Source organism: Dunckerocampus dactyliophorus, chromosome 15, assembly GCF_027744805.1.
Source record: "Dunckerocampus dactyliophorus isolate RoL2022-P2 chromosome 15, RoL_Ddac_1.1, whole genome shotgun sequence".
NCBI lineage: Eukaryota > Metazoa > Chordata > Actinopteri > Syngnathiformes > Syngnathidae > Dunckerocampus > Dunckerocampus dactyliophorus.
In genome coordinates this window covers 7,065,493-7,085,691 of record NC_072833.1, presented here as the reverse complement: position 1 = coordinate 7,085,691, position 20,199 = coordinate 7,065,493, and the positions used below count along the sequence as shown (strand labels likewise).

Genomic DNA, 20,199 nt, shown 5'->3' with positions numbered 1-20,199 from the left:
TTTAAAAAAAAAAAAAAAGTCTTTCAACATGCTTTTATTTGTTTTCCATATCTTATATTACATGATGAACAAACAGCAAAGTTAAAAGAGTCCAAAGCCCCAAAATAAAACATTTCTGAATAATTATATCAACACTTTTCATAGCATGGCAGTTAAACATGATAAAGTGTATACAGTGCATCATAAATTGCCTTGTAATAATGCAGGTTGTATGCATGCAATGTTTCTGGAACACCAAACATTTAAATGATCAGTTATTATCATACAGACATTCCATGCGTTACAGCACCCTGCAGTGGACACAAAACTCCAACTCACTCTTGTCCAACAAGTTATACCGTAAATGCTCCAATTAACAACTCTATTCAATGAACCCTTCTGTCTCTATTAGCAGCCCTGCGTCAAACAATGTAGGCATTAAGAGCTGTGGCCCTATGCAAACCTGCTGATGTGGTTTTGCTCAACTCCACAAGATGGCCGTAGCTGCATTTGAACTATCATGAATGGTCTGCATCCAGCAGCTTCATCCACCCCTGCATGCGCTTTAAAATCTTGCAACTCAGCTATTGGTGTGAAACTCTTGTACTTTTATTGCTGTACTGTTTTTTTACAATGAACTCATCAGTGGTATCAATGCTAACTGTGCCATTTGTTCCTTACTGGTATTACAACATAGGTTCTGTTGCTGCTTGTTAATAAATTACCATGTGGTCTACACCTACAGTATGTTTTCCATTTGACTACCCTATCGGTGCTCTCCAAATCATTAATTAATCAGTAAAGAATTAAAAAATCATCCTCTTTGCAGGTAAATAAACGCCCTGACTATAATTAGAGCATTTACGGTATGTTGTATTTTATTATTTAGAATGTATATGTCTGCTAAAGTAAAAAAACAAAACAAAATGGAAACAAAAATACTTGTTAGCTATTCCACCATGATACATATATCAGATTACTGTATTTTGCTGTGTTGGAAATGACAACCTACTGTAACACACCCAACACAATAAAGGCACTTTTGGTATAAACTAGCCTGACAATAAGCTATAAAATACCTGCTTTATGTTGTAGTACATGTTTTATACAACTTTTATACTTCAGGTATTTTTATTAAAATTGCACATTACTTCATGTGAAACAATTCAGGCACTCTACGGGGTATACAGTGTTGCCTGTGATATTATTTTTCTGACAATGACACCACATGGTGGCACGGTTATTAAACCCCAAAAATTTGGCTCCATAAGTCGGAGTGAATTGAAATTTCTCACACAGCTCTACAAAACACCCACTGTAACTTTCGGGCGTTTAGTCGAATCACCATAAAATTTGGCACACACCTCTAGGGGACTGACAAGGACATGTCTGTGAAAATTTGAGCGAGATTGGTTGAAAAACATGGCTGCCATCAAGCAAAACACCTTTTATCTTATGATTATATCTGTATTACATGTAAGCCATGTGCTGTATTCCAAAGGTTGTGAGCACAACCCATAGGGGGCGCCACAAATGTCATTTCCGATAATGCGTAAAAAAATATATATATATATTTGACATGACTGTATAAATACTGGGGATGTCTGATATTGGCTTTTTTGCCGATAACCAATATGCCGATATTGTCCAAACTCTCAATTTCGGATTCCGATATCAACCGATACTGATACCAATATGCGTAACATCACATATCTCCTGTCATGGAAGGACTGGACTGGACGGGACTTATTGCCGTATTATGTAATATTATTATTATTATTATTTATTATGTATTATTGCACTACTAATTTGACGTGATCTGTTCCGTATTTATTTATTCTTATTCTATCTTCTCATCTCTCATGTCTTGCCTTGGTTGTTTTATTTTGTGGTTAATTTCATTATGACATTCTCACTCAGCTGCTGGAAATGTGAATTTCTCTTGGAGATCAATAAAGCATCCATCCATCCATCCATCCATCCACCCACCCACATCTGCTGCGAAGCCAATGGATACAGCATCAGCAATTAGCTTCTCGATGTGGACGCAAACAACTCTGCACAACTCACGCAAGCAAACACCCAGAGAAATCCAGCAGCTGCGCACCCTCCGCCGAGGAGTCCAGCACCGCATCCGTCCACCGCCACCTCCGCGCTCCTCCACATTACCGTCACCCCACCACCCCGATAATATCGGTGAGCCGATATTATCGGACATCCCTAATAAATACCAACTTTTTCGACCTAAAAAGACCTAAATCTTCACCTGTTTCAAGCATACTGTATATCAACGTTTTTGGAAATTTGCTTTAAAATAAATCATGGAAATCAACACATTAAAAAAAAAAATCTAAACTTCTTGGAATACAGGAAATGTACACCTGATTTATAGTGTAATAATTGTAGCACCAATTTAAAGCAGCATGAGCAAACTCTAAAGCAAGTGTATTGCGATATAATGCTTAATGTACAGTATGTTTAGGCTGTTGTAAATGTGCATGTAGTCCTGCAATGGTGATCCTTGCTTGTCTGCAGTCTAATTCCCCTGTTGGCAAAAAGGTGCATTTAATATGATAGATACATTTCTGTGCACGGGTGTGTGTTCTTACACAGTCGGCGCGTTTGCGTTTCCAACAGTCTGGGTCGAGCCTCTTCTGCTCCTCAGCGAGCGCTTTGGCCTGCAAGGTGAACACCCGACGCTCCTCGCTTCGCATTTTCTTCCACCGCTCACCAAGGAGAACACTGATGGCCCTGCACGCGCACGCACATCAGTTAACATGCATGACAAGGACGAAGAATGGCACTCTGGATGCACACCAACCTGTTGTCCTTGCCTGGGTGCATTTGTGTGTACTGCACCCTGAACTTCTTGGCAAACAGCATGAATGCATTCATTGGCCGCTTGCACTTGAGTGCGGTGTGATGACTTCCTGGTTTCTGGGCAGACTGGCTTTTGATTGGCTGACGGAGAGGACAGCGTGTGTGGCTGGTCCTGTGACTGTCTGTGGATTGTTTTTCTCTTACTATTTTATTCCCTTCCTAATTTGGCAACGTGAAAGAATGGACATGAAACCTTGCAATGCGTCTCTATCTGGAGAAACAGCGCCCCCACTGGATTGGGAGGCATGTCGCCGTCTGGCCATGCTGCTCAACAGGTACACCGCCGAAGAGTCCATTGGTGTGAAGTCATAACTGAGGAAGATTCACACACAATTACAAACTACCCTAATTCTAATTAAGTCAAATATAATGCACGTGTTACCTCCTGAATGTGTCAAAAACAAGTGAGTCATCTATATGCTTGGCGTCTCTATGACCCGGAGGCAGACACACATCACCTATTTTCATTTCATAGCCCGCTATCCCATAATGCACCACAGTCAGGCTCGGGTAGAATGATGACCAACCTGATAAAAATGACAATACAAGCATTTTCTATGTTGCATCGTCTGTCACTACTTATGTCTCCGCCCCCACCTACCTTTATTTTTGACATAGAACGGGTGGTCAAGTTGACACCGGGCAGTTAAGAGGCCATGCCCGAATACGCCAGGGTCAAAGGTGAGTTGCAAGACCACTTGACCTGAGAGGACGTTTTCTGAATGTGCGATGAGCTGGAGACCCTCGGAGCCGTAACTCTGTAAAGCAGAAAATGTATTTTTCATCTGAAAGTCCACAATACCGATTTAAAAATACCTTCAAGGATGCAGACTGTTCCTCGTTGCCAGACTCAAGGTCCTCAACATTCTGCCACTCAACATTGGAGCCACTGTGGAAACGGAGGTGCGTATCTGCAGGCAGAGAAAAGCTTCCAATAACAGACTCAACATTTGTACTCTTTATTAGTTTTACCTTTTGTTCTTTTGTAAAAGCAAACTGAAATCAAATGCATTTCATTTAGATAATTCACGTTGCTTTTTTTTCTCTTTAATTTGTACATTTCATTACAAATTCTTGCACTTCTGTTGAAACTGATTTTTTTATACAGTGCAGAAACACTTTATTATGTTGATAATTTATTTAACTAAATTTTTTCCATATTTTTACAGTTCATGAAATACATTTTTAAAATACATTAATGTACATTTTATCTTATATTTTTGGGCTGACAGAACTAACTGAAAAAAATCATTCAAATGTGAAATATTTTGGTGTAATATTTGGGGCAAAAAAAACATGTTCCCACTGCATTTTATTATATTATATATTTAATGTTTGAAATTAAATATGAAATTGTAAAAATAAATCATGTTTTATTTGTATGTTTTATTAATAACCGCAAATTTTGTATTCACTTTTTTGGCGTATAAAAATGTGAACCATTTCTGCATTTCTGAATTTACTCTCTCTCTCCCCCCCAATTGTATTTGTACATTTTACTATGACTTCTAGTATACAAACATGTCCATTCCCTCCACCTTGACACGTCATGCTTTTTATGTGCTTTAAAAGATTTCCATATATTATGATCCCGTCATATTTTTACTGCAGAAGCAAAAGATACTGTTAATAGTAATGTTTGATTCCAGTGCGCACATGTGCATTTGCGTGCATGTGCATACCTTTCAGAAAACTGTGCCAGACTGTGGCAGGCCAGGAGATGCTCCAGACCATGTCTTCATCATCGGACACAGAGGTGCTGGTGGACACTGCCGCGCTACCTTCGCTGCTCGTCTGCGGGAACATGCGCTGTCAGACGTCCGTCACACGTAAGCACACTCTTAAAATTGACATGTTTGCTTTACTCTGCTGTGGTGTCGCTCCCTGGAGTGAGGAGGGGGGGCCCGGGCGTAAGAATGTAGATCGCTCCTGGTGCATTTGTGTTTTTACACATCAGTACAAATCATCAAGCTATTTCAAAAGGGGCGAGTGCACGTGTGTGCTCGTACCTGCTGTGGGACGGCTCTCGTAGCAGCGGGCTCTGAGGCCCGGTGGCGATGTGAGCGAGTTGAGTCAGCCAGTGGGCATCACGTACGGGAGTACAACGCTTCAGTTCGACTTGATAAACCGCTCCGGTCTCGTTCTCCTCTGGGACCTTCTGAAGGTTTGGAAGGTCAGCTGAGGAGAGATCACAACCATTGGAGACTCCTATTAGGATACATTTTTAGAGTGAGTTTGTCGTGATGGCAAGGATGAATACCTGTGTGTTCATAGGGATGCTCCTTGTATTGTTTCGGGTCGGTGGACAGCCCATTTGGGATCACTACCTCCCACATCATGATGTTCACACTCACTGAAACAGGATGAAAATATAACTTGACATGTCATCCATAATATATAGCTATAAATAACAAGTGGTGCTCCCAATTGGCACTACTTTTTTAATTTCGTAATTGTTTTAAACAAATAAAACTAGCAATATACTGTATATTCTCTTAGTCCTTGTTTCACAATATTGCCGTCATGTGACAAGCTGTTTACAGGTTAGACAGTCCGCGCATGCGCGCACTGCTCCATTCATTCAATGCTGCGTGAATGACTAATACATTCGTAGCACGTCGTAAAGTGTTATCGCATAATATTTTGATCAAATGTAATCGACCAGTCATAATTATGACATATTAACCCAAGACGAAGCGGTGTGGTTTGTTACGCAAAGTACCATCAAAATAGGGATTTCCGTCGACGAAAACGAAAGAATGTGGTTATATCTGATTCATAAAAAAAACACGATGTTATGAGTTGAGAAGATGCGATTAAATACAATAAATGCAGCGAGTGGTTTTTTTAGTACGTAAAAAGAAGTTTCAACAATAACAACTAACGTCAACAATGACGCTTTAATAGCGAACGGCGAAGCTCGTATTCCTGTTAACGACAGACGTCGTCATCTCAATATTGTCTAGTATTTTGCAAGTTTGGTGCATATCCATTACATCGGTGCAGTCATGTGTCGAATTCAAAGATTTAAAAGCAGGAAAAGTTATAATGAACTTTACTTAACTCACCTAAACACTGGCCTTGTACGGAAAAGGGAGGCTGGTATAAACACGATCCTATTGGGCCAGTCTGCTGTCAATCTACAGCTATTCGAATTCTCATTGGTTATTTTACTGCAGACGGCACTATTATTATTGTAATAAGACAGGATAGATGCGGATGTACGTGCTCTCATTTTTTTATCATTACAGCCACGTGTGACATTATTTCAAATAATGTCACAATAATAATAAACGTCCACGGTCTGCGGCTATTTTAGCAGCACTGTAAAATTGGCTTCATAAAAAGGAGCACAGCAAAACCATTTCTATCCATTACCCTGCATTGAATGAATTTGTAATGCTCTTTTTAAATAAAATTAACAAGTCATGGTAGTAAAGCATGAAATCTTACTGCGATTCAGGAGAGATAACAAATTGTACTTTATTTTGAAAAAAACACCGGAACCGGCTAGCTGCTGGTCCAGAAAGTCACCAAATGAGCTTGACTCTCGGGCAGGGAGGCAGCATTGTCGCCCAATTTAAAAACTTTTTTTTTTTACAGTTTATGTGCTCTATTAGTCTTGCTTAAATGACGAATCTTTCGTTGGCGGGTGTCATCGCCCGCTTTGTCTTTTGGTGAGTTGTTTTTTCTCTGCTGTCGACATTATAAGGCAATTATTTACCGTTATAACTCAGCGTTGAGTGCCACTTCCGCCGAAGTTTTGATAACAACTCTCATTTGGTTCTCAGTTGGATATGGCGGCACAGTTGTTTGCCATGTACATATGTTATGTACATTTAAGAACAGACTGTGTCATTTTGTGCACTTTTAGATTCATACAGTGTCGACTTTGGCTTCCTGTTTTCTTAAAACTTCATTCAGTGATGTGACAGAAGGCGGGGAAACACCAGTCATCACATCCTGTTAGTCTAAAATAAGATTGGTTGGTTAGGATGGTGGTGTTTTTCTATAATACAATGACATCAACCCTTTACAAACTATCACTGTTCTCTTTTGTTTTAAGATACTTTCTGGCTACTGCATGGCAAAATCCAATAGCACTCTCAACTAAGATAAATAAGTAGAACAAACTTATTTTTTTTAAAAAGTTCATCTCACTTGAGTGTACCAAGTATAACGTAAACACCTATTGTGGTCAACTACTACTATTAAGTTCCATTTACTTGTTTTTTCAAGTTTTTTTATCGGTTTGCAGGGTTTTTTTTAAGTAAGGTTAACTAATGGATTTTACAGTGCGCTTATGCACATTTATTGCTTTTAATTACATGCGTTTTTGCAACAAACATACCTTGACAAAACATTTTCCTTCAAACTTTTGGTAGACATTGTGTATATTTTTGTGAAATTATATTTTATGTTCCTCTTTTGCAAGACTTCTTTTCTTGTCATCAGATTTGATGTACAATGAAACATCAGTATAAGACAATGTGTCCTCAAGCTAGGTGATGGACAGGCAGCTGATCCAGGTGAGCGACGAAGAGCGAGTCGTGTTGCGAGAAGACAGTCGTCGCCGGAGAAGAAGAAAAGCCATCATGTCATCCACCTGCAGCACCATGGATCATATCAATGTGGAGTTTATGCTTCCCACTACGGCAAGGGGCGGGAACTGCCCTGACTCTCTGCAACTCGAGGTTGCGGGTAACTGGACAGTGGAACAGGTTGCTCAATTTGTTATTTATTTGCTGTGTCACTTTGGGTGGCTTTAAACAATTGTCGCCTCCTAGGTGAAAGCTCAGGTGTGGCTGAAGGCGGTGACGTCAAACCTGTGTCCGGAATTCTACCAGCGCTTTTCTCCTGACCACTGCATCCTGCTCTATCAGAAGAAAGGCAACATGTGTGAGATCTACGACAAGCATCAAGTTTTCCAGACGCTGGACTGCATACGCTACTGGAAAGGTTTGCTTTTTTACAGCTTCTTCCACTTTAACTGGTTCGGAGTTGGTTCAGAGTGGGTTTTCAGTGCTTTGGTTTTCCATTATCATGGTTCCACAGGGGTGCTGAAAGTGGGATAGGTGTTAACTCAAGTAAATACTAGACCGTTACCTCTGTTTCAACTTCATTGACTCAGTTTTTGGAAATATAAGAGCCAGAGCAGACTTTCATCCAGTCAACAAATGCAGGAATTTTACCGTCCTATTACTCAAATGTCAGAAAATATTTTGTATCGCTGACCACAGCGTCCGTTAAACAATGCAGTGAATGTGCCTGTGCCTGTGTCTTCTAAGACAACCTGAACAGTCCCATTGCAATCACTGAATGCAAATACAGTGTACCCACGCTACATCGTGGCTCATCTTTGGCATGTTCGCTCTTTTTTAAAGTGCAATTTTGCACTTTTTTGCTACCAGTAGAGGGTTTTGTATACTCATGTGAGACTTGAAGATGTGTCCAGAGTGTCCATCTCACTATGTATAGATCCACAATAGTTCTGTTTGGCTAAGGGAGAACCCGCCCATTGTGTTCTGCGTTCTGATTGGCTGTAGACCATTGTCAGTCAATCTCCTTTGTGCATGACTGCCTGTTTCCTGTTGTATGATCATACATGCTGAATGAAGGCAGAAGTTACGCGTCTGTAGGGCGCCTGGAATACTGTAAAAGAATATTCGGCTCATGGAGGACGACAAGGAGCAATATGTTTTAACAAGGATACAAAAACGCTGCCACGATCAGAGGAGTGAGTCACTTAATTGTGTCCCAATCTCGTAAGTTGCTCATTAAAAATCAAATGAAATTTGAACTTTGAGAGTGTTTAAACAAGAGAGAAATGTTATGAAATGTTAATGCCTGTCTGAGAAAAGTGTATAAAGTGCATGGTGAGGCGTTTTACAGGCTTAAAACATATATAATAATTGTACAAAAATATAGTTTTCTACTTCGCAGATTCCATTTATTGCGGGCTTATAACACTGTACTGTAGTCTTACAGAACAGTTATTCTTTACTTGACTGTTACACAAAATAATAGCTGCAAGTTTTTTTTTAATGATTGATTTCCACGTAGTTTGTCAAATTCTGACGGAAGATGAGTAATCTTCAGAATAAAATCTCCAGGCAAGTCATTGCTTTTCATTCGGACGTTTGACAAAATAAACATTATTTAAATTGCATGACTCACTCTGATCTCGCTTTTGGTATTTCCTGATCGGCGGCGAAACCCTTGTGACGTGACGACTCGACTCCCCAGAAGAATGGTAAATAAATGTGATGTAGAGCCTGTTCACGGCCAACACTGGTTCAACTCCAGCTCTGAACTAAATCTGCACCAGCACCAAAGTCGGCTGCAGCGGTAAAGGGGTATTTGTGATACATTGAAACACCCTCGATTGTGTGTTTTTTTTCCAAAGCATTGAAGAAGGATGTAGGCCGGATAAAGTTGGTGCCTCGCCCGCAGCCCTCCGACGAGACCCTTCAGTACCAGCGCTACCTCAACTATCTGATTGGCTACGACGTTACTGACGTCAGCAACGTGCACGACGACGAGCTGGAGTTCACCCGCAGGAAGCTGCTGACACCTCGACGCATCGAACTGTCGGACCGTGATCCAAAACTCTACTCCATGGACCCCTGGGTGACGCACAAGCTGCTGCCTGAGCATCTTGTAGGGAAGGTATGTTCAATTGTGAGGTGTCATATTCCGCCCACTTCAGAAAGGCACTTGCTGCTGTGCTTGGGCTTGGGTTTTGCTTCAGAATATCGCAGTGTTTCCCTTAATGACCCATAGCTCCCTAGTGTCTGCAGCACTCATGCAGCCCCATGCCATGACACTGCCTCCACCATGCATGACTGTTGGCAAGACAATTATCTTGCTACTCACTTGTGTTGCCGGCTTTTTTGAGAATAGTAGCTGTGTGCTGACTCAGGGGATAGTACATTTATACTGCTGTAAACGCTGTACACTGACTACTCTAAAGCAGTGTTTCCCAACCGTTATTGAACATCACAAGGCACACAATGACAACAGAGGGATACATAGTTAATTATTTAGCTTCTGTGGTAGATTATTTAATTGTTCTGCCTGTAAGTATAGAAAGATACATTGTTTGTAGTTAGTATAGCATTAAATTGTACACTACTTTATTTACCATTCAGATCGCCACTCAAACTAGTGTGGTCATCGTCTTATCCTAATTTGTGGTCATTTGTCATTATATAAAAGGCATAAAGTCTAAATTCAACAGTTGTACTAAAAAACTACTAAGCGTTGAAGCAAATATTGTTTGACACTTTGGTGAGCTTGTCACAATCAGCTGGCGAGATAGGACAGTGACAGCTAGGCAGAACGTGTAAACAAAGATGCAAGAAAAGTCGAACGGCAGAAGCTGGCATTGATTGGCGCAGCCTGTGGCAAGCTGTCAAACTGAAGCCATTGAGGTTTTACAGACGAGTGTTGGTTCTCTCGCTCAACACAGATACACAGCAGATATGCAGGGTTTGCCGCCACACGCCAATCGTTTTTTGTGATCGGCTTTGAAAGGCATTTCAGCCGATACTGATCGTTGGCCGATCAATCGGAGCATCCCTATTAAAAACATTTTGGACCAATGAAGTGAAATCGCTTGGTGGTGATCTCTCACGGCACACTATTGTGCTGTGGCACAGTGGTTGAGAATGACTGCTTTTAAGTATGTCCATGTTTCATTTCCCGGAGAAGATATACCGTAATACAAATGTTGAGCTACTATATAGAATACAGAATTTGTATCATTTGAAAAAAAATGAACATTGACATATATTCATATATTATTTTTGCTTTTGTAGATGCTCGTTTTCATATTATGCAGCCTGCTATTTCGACCTTTGAGATCAGTAGACAGAGTAGAGTAGAGCTACCCTCTACTGATTGCAATTTTCAAAATTATAATCCATATGTTCATATTTCGTCTTTAGGCTATTTTCAGGCCATTGAATCGATCACAACTCGACTGTTCCGGTTGTCGTAGAAGATGTTTCGCCTCTCATCCGAGCAGACTTCATCACTTCATCCTCAAAGACTAGATAAGACAGCTCTAGCCTGAGGGGATGGTGTGGCGTCCAAGTATTTATCTCCTAAGGTAGAGAGGCAGCCTCACAACCAAAAAGGGTTTCAGTCTTTGTGGTACAAAATGACAGAAGCTAAGACACAGTGGAATGATGCCTCCGCCAGTCAATGACCATCATTTGGGTGGAAGCACCCTCATTAGTATTCCATTCAGTTGTAACAATGGTCATGAACGCACCTGAAAAGAAAGTGGCTGTGTCGTTATTTATCAGAGGCTGAATTATTGAAACTTTTCATGAAGGTCAACACTGAATGTGGGAGGATGGTGGTGTCTACTATACAGGTAAATGTATACATTTTCCCACCACCTTGATGTAGATGTCTTCCCTCACTTCTCTTTCAAATTATCTATCTTCCCTGACCAGAATGTGTACATTTTTGTCCTGTTTCACTTTGAGGTGCAGCTAGGCAGCTGAGTCTTGACCTGAAGAGTTAGTCCGTCTGTGTTGTGACATGCGCCGGCTCCGTATAAATCATATAAATTAGCGCATTCTTCACTGCACTAAACAGCATGCACCAGATTGTTTTTCTGGGTACGGGGGGTCCGGTCTTCGGGGTGTACCAGCCTTTGTCTCAGGGTATTCCCAGGTTTGAAGTGTACTGGAGTGTAGTGTTGTCACACAACATTCCAGTGTTGTCACAACACAACACAAATGTCTCAGAAACGTCTTCTGAGACAACCTGAACGCTCCAGTTGCGATCGATTCAATGCAGTGACCTGGATGAATGACAATATTCACAGACGTCTTGAGGCTATAGCAAAAAAAAACACAATTTAAATGAAGTGGTCACATATCACACTCAGTAAGGAAGTCACAGCCTGTCAGTTTCCTGCAAAGATGATTAATATCTTATCATTTGTGTTCAGATGTTATAGCGCCAGCTAATGAAGCCTTATGTCTGCCTGACCCCTGACCTTTTCACTCTGCCTTGCCAGGTCATCAATGGCCACATCCTGGTGGTAATCCACATTAGCACAACCAGTCACACCATCAAAGTCTCCATTGAAGACACACCAGCACAGGTAGAAGGACGTTTGGGTCTTTTCCCTTCAGTTATTGTGGAATTCCATAGTATTTTCTGTCCTGTGCAGGTTTTAGCCTGCTTTTTCTCCAAAACGGCGAATAAAAGAGGGGTGCTGGGGATCCCCGACAACACGTCCGAGGCTGACTTTGTGCTGCGAGTGTGTGGCAGGTTTGTTGAACGTGTCTTTTATAGAAAGTCAGTGAAGTGAGACATTAATTAACTTTTAAACAGGGAGGAGTACCTGCATGGAGATGAACCACTGCAGAACTTCAACTGGATCCGTCAGTGTCTGAAAAATGGCGATGAGATCCACTTGGCTCTGGAGAGGCCGCCTTGTCCTGAACTGGATCTAGTCCATGAGGAAGACTGGGCCCAAGTGGATGATTGCACTGGTGTTGCAGGTAAACAGTTGAATAATACATCACTTTGTGTTTAAAGTTATTGTGTTTGATTCTTTTTTTTTTTTTCCCAAGGCACACACGAGCAGTTGACCATTGGGGAGAAGGACCACGAGCGAGTGTTCACCATCTCCATGTGGGACTGCAACAGGAAGTTCAGGGTGAAGGTGCTGGGAATCGATATCCCAACACTGCCCAAAATTCCAGACTTCGTTGTGTTCATCGAGGCCAGCATCTTCCACAGTCAACAACTTCTTGCCCAGGTCATAAAATCAACCTTACGGATAAACTTGTAGGCTACATGCAGTATGTGACAAAACAGCAACTGTATACTGTATGTATCTTATATTATTGTATACCTTTTCAAGGGGCAATACTACTTGAAGTGGAAGTTTCTGTACTTTAGAGTAGTCCAAGTACAGCCTGTGTAGCAGTATAAATTTATTATCCACTGAAAATGAGTCAACACACAACCATTAAAGTCTAAATAGCTGGTAACACAAATGAGTAGTAAGATAGTTGTGCGTTGCCTACAGTCAAGCATGGTGGTGGGAGCGTCATGGTCTGGGGCTGCATGAATGCTGCTGGCACCGGGGAGCTGTGTTTCATTGAGGGAAACATGAATTCCAACATGTACTGTACAGTACACCTCCCAGAATGCCACAACACTTTAAAATTATATCCAGTATTGTTCCTTGAGAAGACATACTGTAATAAAATGGCTGCTGACATATGATGGCTCTTTCGCAGGAGAGGACATCCCCTAAAGCATTCAATGAAGAAGTGTTGTGGAACTGTTGGTTGGAGTTTAACATTAAAATCAAGGACCTGCCTAAAGGGTCGAGGCTCAACCTTCAGGTATGGTTTGCATTTTTTTTACACTCATGGACTTTTTCTAGGGTAGTGGGTAAGATTTTCTGGTTTCCTGCTCAGGTTGTATGCAGGAAACAACCCCAGACTCCTAATTCAAAAGGGTGTTCCTACCAGGATAATACAGCAGGAGGTGGAAACCATGATGGTAATGTTGCTCACCACGTTTACACATCACAATGGAAACCTCATCTTGCTTCCTCCTGCTGATGTTTAAGGAAAGACAAAGAGCCGCCTTTTGTACTACGTCAACCTTCTGCTGATAGACCACCGCTCGCTGCTGCGCCAGGGTGAGTTTGTCCTCCACATGTGGAAAATGCCCGAGAAGAGCGAGGAGAGCAGCAGCAGCAGCATCAACGCCGACAAACTCACATCAGCCACCAACCCGGACAAGGCTTCGTCTATGGCCATTGCCATCTTACTGGACAAGTACTGCTACCCTGTTGTGCTTCCCAAGAGCCGTGACCTGGGCCGGGATGGCGGTCCTGTACCCGACGAATCTGAAGGAGGGGAGCGAGGTCAAAGGGAGATGCCAAACCATCTGAAGAAACAGTTTGAAGCTATTGTGGCTACTGACCCTTTACACCCGCTGAGTCCTGAGGACAAAGAGCTGCTGTGGCATTTCCGTCATGGGTGTATGCGGGATCCCAGGTGCTTGTTTTTCCTTGCTCCCAATAAGGAAATTAATAATTAAATAAACCAATCAAAGCTTACAATATCTTCCTATCAGGGCCTATCCAAAACTGCTATCCTCAGTGAGATGGGGTAGACAAGAAGATGTGCTTGCCACCCACCGCCTGTTGGAGCGTAGCACTGCATGGGACAGCAGGTATGTGGATATCCACCCTTGCAGCTGCATGTCCTCTATAGCAGTGGTTCCCAAACTGTACCCCTTCAGACATTTGACTGGAAGTCATGTACCCCCTGCTCCTGCACACCTAAAAAACATAAACCACACAATGAAACATCTATGATATATTATTAAATATATTATATATTATGACATTATAATAATAATTATGAAAATATTTCATTTGTAAATAAGGACTTCTAGTTTGCGGAAAATCATTGTCTTGTCTGGAACCAATTAACCGCGATAAACAAAACGAGGGATGACTATTAAGAACAGGTCAGAGTATTCAAAACAGACTTTAAGAGGACTTTTTTGAAGAGGAAGGTCTTTAATACACTAACATACAGTATGTTGAGTGTATTGTATTGGCCTGTATTAAACCAGGCTTCAGCTGTAGTACTCAAACAATGAAAAATAAATCATTGTCTTAGGGTGTCAGTACCTCTTTTATAGTAAGGCAATAGGCGTCCATGCAGAATGTTTGCAGAATAATCTAATCCTGGCGCTCTGTTGGTCACCACGCTTTCCTTTCACCTTGTTTTGTTCAGTGTTTTGGACGTTGGCTTGGCCATGCAACTGCTTGACTGCCACTACTCGGATGCTCAGGTTCGCTCAATGGCCGTGAGGAAGTTGGAGACCCTGGAGGACGATGATGTGCTCAGATACCTCCTGCAGCTTGTACAGGTGCTTCTTTGTCAAGCTTATCTGCTTGTGTCATGTTCCGTCAAGAGATAAAATCACACAAATGAAATGACAAGCCACTTCACTGAGGCTTTACTGTTATAATCCTGCAATCCTCTAGCATTTCAGATGGCATGTGATTTTTCTATTTGTAAACAGGAAGAATGTGTGTTTGCCTTTATAAAAACACATTCACAAAGCTTTTCTTGTTTGGAGACATCAGCTTGAGGGCATCTGTTCCCACTAGATTAACTAGTTGTAGTTTCCTGGATGTTATTTCTTGCTGTTTAAATGGACTTTCCAAGTCACTGTTTGATATGTCTGTACGTGTGTTTTTGTGTTTCGCAGGCAGTCAAGTTTGAGCCATACCATGATAGCGCCCTGGTTAGGTTCCTGCTCAAGAGAGCTCTGAGGGTAAATGTACTTAATCCCAAACAGCATGCTTTATTAGTAGGGGTGTCACAAGACACTCGATTCACAAGACAAGGCGATACACAAGATTGGGTCTACGAGAACGAGATGAGGCGAGATTTTAACATTACTTTTAAGAAAAGTACAATGGAAAAGAATCACAAATATGTGACAATATGTTGCAATCTACTAATTTAATTTCTACTGTGTTACAAACTCCTGCACTGTGTGTATGCTACCGGCCCTGCCTCTACCCAACTAGTAGACTGTATGACTCACACCATTCATGCCGTTGTTCTATGGAACAAACACACCAGAGTGAACTCTCTTCCTGCCTGTTTGGAGGCTGGAGACGATGAAAACAGACAAACATGCACATGGCAATATGTTAAGGCCAGAAAAATGATCAAGTTCATGTTCATTTTAATTTATTGTGTGATTAATAAATGTATTATTGTCACAGGCCTCGTGCTCACGAGAAATTTTTTTTTTGTTTTTTGAACGAGAAATCTTATCACGTTTTAATCTCGCGAGATCTTGTGACACCCCTATTTGCTAAAGTTGAAGATAACTTACATTGTCTGTATTTTCGCCCCTTTTTTGTCTTCTCAGAGTAAACGTATCGGCCATTTCCTCTTCTGGTTCCTGCGCAGTGAGATCGCTCAGTCCATGCATTACCAACAGAGATATGCTGTCCTGCTGGAGGCCTACCTCCGAGGGTGCGGCGAATGTATGTTGCAGGATTTTGGTAAACAGGTGAGCAACTATTCAGACTTGGTGCTCCTTCTGCTGTGCATGCATGTGTACATCGTAGATGACAGGAAAAAACAACTATATGTCTGTCATCGCATCCATTGCATCCATAATCATCGGGCACTATCCAGGTGGAGGTGACTGAGGCTCTGCAGAAGGTCACCCGAGAGATCAAAACCATATCTCCGGACAAGTACGACGTCACAGCACAAGGTGTCAAAATGTATATTATTAACTTTCCGGGCTGGAACCTCAAAGTCGTGATGTAATGGAGCTATATATAAATGCTGTATTCTTGTCAGTGGTGTTTCAGATGCGTCAGAAGCTGGAGACGCTTCAGTCATCTGGTCTTCCGCAGAATTTCAGAGTCCCGTATGATCCTGGACTGAGAGCTGGAGGCCTTCTGGTAAAATGGACACACATTGTCGTGAGATTTTTTCCACCGAGGGCAGCATACTGAAAAATGAAAGAATGCGGTGACCATGTAGATATATTAAGACAGCCTGCACGTGGTATGGTGTGGCTGTATTGTTTTCGGACATGCTAAACAAGTTCCATGAAGGGACATTGTGCATTACATTTGCGCAATTCAACATGTCCGAAAAGTAGTAGGAAGAAGAAGAGCTTATACAGTATAATCCTACCCTTTTCACCATATCTACTACTGATAATTCATTCACACCATCTTTTACGTGTTCACTCGTACAATATTTCATTTGCTTACATTTTTGCTTACATTTGTTCACTTTCTTTCTTTATGTGTCGCCATTTTTGTATTAAACAAAAAAGAATGTATAATGTGTAGATAGCTTATGCAGGGATGAAGGAAAGACAAGAAGAAGTAAAAGTGTTCAAATAATAAAATACTAATAAGAAAATATGAGTAAAAATAGAATTATTGTTAGTAGTAGTAATAGTATTTCAACATAACCCTTTTTGCTTATCTTTCAACATTTGCTGTTGCAAGCTGCGGGGCCGCAAATGGCCACGGAGCACCCCTGCCTTACAGACACTGCGATGGTTATTGTGTGCACAGATTGAGCAGTGCAAAGTGATGGCGTCCAAGAAGAAGCCGCTATGGCTGCAGTTCAAAAGGGCCGACCCCACCACTCTGGCCAAGGACCCCATCGGCATCATCTTTAAACATGGTGACGACCTCAGACAGGACATGCTCATCCTGCAGGTAAGTGAGTGTCCTCGCCTCAGATTTCATACTGACTCAGTTGATAGCCAAAGTATTTAGCCTTTTCAGATCTTTTGAGTCGATTATGCTTTTGTGGTTCTTGTTTCCTGTCAGATTCTGCTGATCATGCAGTCTATCTGGGAGACCGAATCTCTGGATTTGTGTCTGTTACCTTACGGCTGCATTTCCACCGGAAACAGAATAGGTATAAGTGGGGTTTGTCCAGAAAAATAAGTCAAATATTTCTTTTTCAGCATGTTTTTTTGTGTCTCCTCCTCTTGATCACAGGTATGATAGAGATCGTAAAGGACGCCACCACTATTGCTAACATCCAGCAGAGTGTTGTAGGAAGCACTGGGGCCTTTAAAGACGAAATCCTTCATCAGTGGCTGCGGGACAAGTGTGTCAGTGAAGAGAAGGTGATCATAACAATTGCAGACTTCCACTGTGTAGTTAATGTGTCATTGAATTGTTTTGTTTTCATCAGTGTTAAGCGGAAGTAGCAAAACGGCACACAGGAAGGAAGTGAGCTTCAGCAGTTTTCCTGTCACAATACGGACTACTTTTAGACCAGTCACCTGCAGCAGCGATGGCTATTACATGTTACTCATTGTTTTATGTTTGTTATGTGAAATTGTTCCTAAGCAAGCAGAGGAAGTAGGCTTATTGTGTTTCACAAACTGGTAATGGCTTTGTTTCCAGTTTCAGCAGGCCTTGGAGAGGTTTTTATATTCTTGTGGTGGCTACTGTGTGGCTACCTACGTCCTGGGCATAGGTGATCGCCACAATGACAACATCATGATCACCGAATCTGGTAATCACATACGTCTTCTTATTTAACACTACAGTACAGTACAGCTCGCACATTTCAGCTAACATTTATTGTGTCTTCTCAAGGGACAATACTATAGAAATGACTTGGATATACACTACTGGTCAAAAGTTTTAGAACACTCCAATTTCTATGGAGGAAAATCCTACATTTTTAAGTGTTAAGATGGTCTGCCTGTCTTCCATTGAAAATTGCCTTTTTTGTTGCCATTTTTGTAGCAACAAATTATTTTCTCCAGTTGAGTACTGTTCAACTGATGCTCATGAGGGTATAGTACCACAGTGTGTTCCAAACACTGCTTTTATGCACACAGAGGAGGTAGTGAGTACTCCAGAACTTGGAACACCTGTAGGAACAAGTAGCACCAACTGCCAAGGCTTGATCCACCTCCATTTCTGCAGAACAGCTTTAAATCGTTTACCCATTTTTTGGTACGGGAAACAGGCATTTTGCATCATTTTGAAATAATAATTTTTCACTTTTGGGCAACCTCATCCTTTTTCTTAACCTCTGGCACTTCACCACTTACTGTTGTACCATTTCAAACTATTCATTGGACTTGAACGGCTTGAATTTCTCTAAATATCTGGAAAAATTGGGGCGTTCTGAAACTTTTGACCGGTAGTGTAACTTAGAGTAGTCAGTGTACAGCTTGGAAAGAAAGATTTACTGTCAACACACAGCCGTTGTCTAAATAGCTGGCAACACATGTGGTGTCACTACGCAATACGTCGGTGCCGTGGTGCGCGAGGACTACGTCACTTTCTCCCTTAGCAAATTTTTACGACAGAGCTTCTGCGACGTCACGTGCTGTGGTAGTTCTTATTTTTTTATTGTATGAACATAAATGGTCAGTAACCATACTTCATAGATGTAAAGTATTGGGAGGTTATTTTATAAGTGACTCTTGTTAAAATACTTCGTTAGCATGCGAATGTTTCTGTCGTCTTAAGACATCCACCAAGACTGAGCTACGTAAAAACTTACGCAATGCACGTAGCGCAGACGTAAACGTCATATCCGGTTACGTTTAACATACATAAGTAAATAGAATAAAACAGATACGTCAACAACGTCATTTCTCTGGTATTGTCATTTTAGAAGATATACTGTAATAAAAGAATATGTGTGCTCATTTCTGTGAGGTATTTTATGTTACAGTATTAAACGTATGTCTCTCTGTAGGGAATCTTTTCCACATCGACTTCGGTCACATCCTGGGGAATTACAAGAGTTTCATGGGAATCAGTAAAGAGTGGGTTCCCTTTGTGCTCACGCCGGACTTCCTGTATGTGATGGGAACGTCAGGAAAGAAAAGCAGCCCCCACTTCCAGAAATTCCAGGTGCTTAAAGGAAAAATAATTCCTCATATAAAACATGTATATGCACCTATTCTGTACTTTTTATGTCTGCATCAGGACGTGTGTGTAAAAGCTTACCTCGCTCTTCGGCACCACACCAACCTGCTCATTATCCTCTTCTCCATGATGCTAATGACTGGTATGCTGTCTTTCCGCATGATACTAGCATAGCAACTGGTGTGTATATATATATATATATATATATATATATATATGCTAATATACGTCTCTGTCCATACCAGGCATGCCTCAGCTAACCAGCAAGGAGGACATCGAATACATCCGCGAGGCGCTGACTGTCGGCCGCAGCGAAGACGAGGCCCAGCGTCACCTCTTGGACCAAATAGAGATCTGCAGGGAGAAAGGCTGGATGGTTCAGATAAACTGGTTTGTTCACCTGGTGCTCGGGATCAAGCAGGGTGTGGAGAAGCGGTCCACTTAGGTGTCACTTTTGTACATATTTCTTTGTGGCAAAAATGTGTATTTTGGAAAGGATGGAATAGAATGTAAATCACAACAGCAGATAAAATAGCAGGTGAGGTCTTTAAAAATCTATTTTGAAATGCTGATCTCTGCTCAGTACAAAAATTGCATTACACCCCTATTGCTTTAAGCAAGTTGTACAATTACATCTTTATTTTTTTCTACATTAGTGCCATTTTTAGTTTAAATGTTTTGCATAATGTATGCTGAATAGAAAATGCAACTTCCCGGAGCTCCTTATTATCACCGCCTCCCTTTTTTCCATTAATCTCGAGAACAAATGTAATTATTGTTGCATCACAATTTTACATATGTATTCAATTAAACCTTGTTACACTCTATAACTTTAAACTTGCATTAAGTGCGCTTATTAAAAGCTTATGCATGTG

General features: G+C 41.3%; 2 protein-coding genes across 5 annotated transcripts; one reads left to right on the top strand and one right to left on the bottom strand.

The window, feature by feature from the left end:
* Positions 1 to 15: 15 nt before the first annotated feature.
* On the bottom strand, positions 16 to 5,974 carry LOC129194923 (HMG box-containing protein 1-like). Its single transcript, XM_054800452.1, has 12 exons — positions 5,928 to 5,974; positions 5,120 to 5,212; positions 4,869 to 5,037; positions 4,725 to 4,788; positions 4,542 to 4,653; positions 3,676 to 3,770; positions 3,461 to 3,617; positions 3,242 to 3,386; positions 3,053 to 3,171; positions 2,801 to 2,981; positions 2,589 to 2,730; positions 16 to 2,524 (listed from the first exon to the last, which is right to left on the bottom strand). Exons 2-12 carry the CDS (start codon positions 5,196 to 5,198, stop codon positions 2,516 to 2,518), a joined length of 1,272 nt encoding a protein of 423 aa, XP_054656427.1. The 5' UTR covers positions 5,199 to 5,212; positions 5,928 to 5,974; the 3' UTR covers positions 16 to 2,515.
* Positions 115 to 19,771, top strand: pik3cg (phosphatidylinositol-4,5-bisphosphate 3-kinase, catalytic subunit gamma). 4 transcript variants are annotated; one of them, XM_054800445.1, is made up of 24 exons: positions 115 to 4,688; positions 7,365 to 7,580; positions 7,647 to 7,818; positions 9,266 to 9,528; positions 11,897 to 11,983; positions 12,053 to 12,153; positions 12,217 to 12,386; positions 12,459 to 12,646; positions 13,134 to 13,241; positions 13,317 to 13,401; positions 13,472 to 13,904; positions 13,984 to 14,082; positions 14,655 to 14,790; positions 15,136 to 15,201; positions 15,811 to 15,954; positions 16,083 to 16,164; positions 16,254 to 16,357; positions 16,988 to 17,134; positions 17,249 to 17,339; positions 17,423 to 17,553; positions 17,837 to 17,948; positions 19,152 to 19,309; positions 19,385 to 19,466; positions 19,570 to 19,771. In XM_054800445.1, exons 2-24 carry the CDS (start codon positions 7,368 to 7,370, stop codon positions 19,767 to 19,769), a joined length of 3,372 nt encoding a protein of 1,123 aa, XP_054656420.1. In that variant the 5' UTR covers positions 115 to 4,688; positions 7,365 to 7,367; the 3' UTR covers positions 19,770 to 19,771. The 4 variants fall into 4 exon arrangements, with proteins under 4 accessions (XP_054656420.1, XP_054656419.1, XP_054656418.1 ...); XM_054800444.1 differs by having other exon boundaries at positions 7,361 to 7,580; XM_054800443.1 differs by lacking the exon at positions 115 to 4,688 and adding an exon at positions 4,769 to 6,536.
* The last annotated feature ends 428 nt before the right edge of the window (positions 19,772 to 20,199 follow it).

What these genes read in the sequence shown, in the direction of transcription:
- pik3cg (XM_054800445.1), top strand. Translation starts at nt 7,368, where the DNA reads ATGGACAGGCAGCTGATCCAGGTGAGCGACGAAGAGCGAGTCGTGTTG. An exon ending in AGCACTGCATGGGACAGCAG is followed by an intron (nt 14,083 to 14,654) that starts GTATGTGGATAT and finishes TGTTTTGTTCAG; the next exon opens with TGTTTTGGACGTTGGCTTGG. An exon ending in TGAGAGCTGGAGGCCTTCTG is followed by an intron (nt 16,358 to 16,987) that starts GTAAAATGGACA and finishes TTGTGTGCACAG; the next exon opens with ATTGAGCAGTGCAAAGTGAT.
- LOC129194923 (XM_054800452.1), bottom strand. Translation starts at nt 5,198, where the DNA reads ATGATGTGGGAGGTAGTGATCCCAAATGGGCTGTCCACCGACCCGAAA. An exon ending in GTTTTTGACACATTCAGGAG is followed by an intron (nt 3,172 to 3,241) that starts GTAACACGTGCA and finishes AATCTTCCTCAG; the next exon opens with TTATGACTTCACACCAATGG. An exon ending in CACCCAGGCAAGGACAACAG is followed by an intron (nt 2,731 to 2,800) that starts GTTGGTGTGCAT and finishes GTGCGCGTGCAG; the next exon opens with GGCCATCAGTGTTCTCCTTG.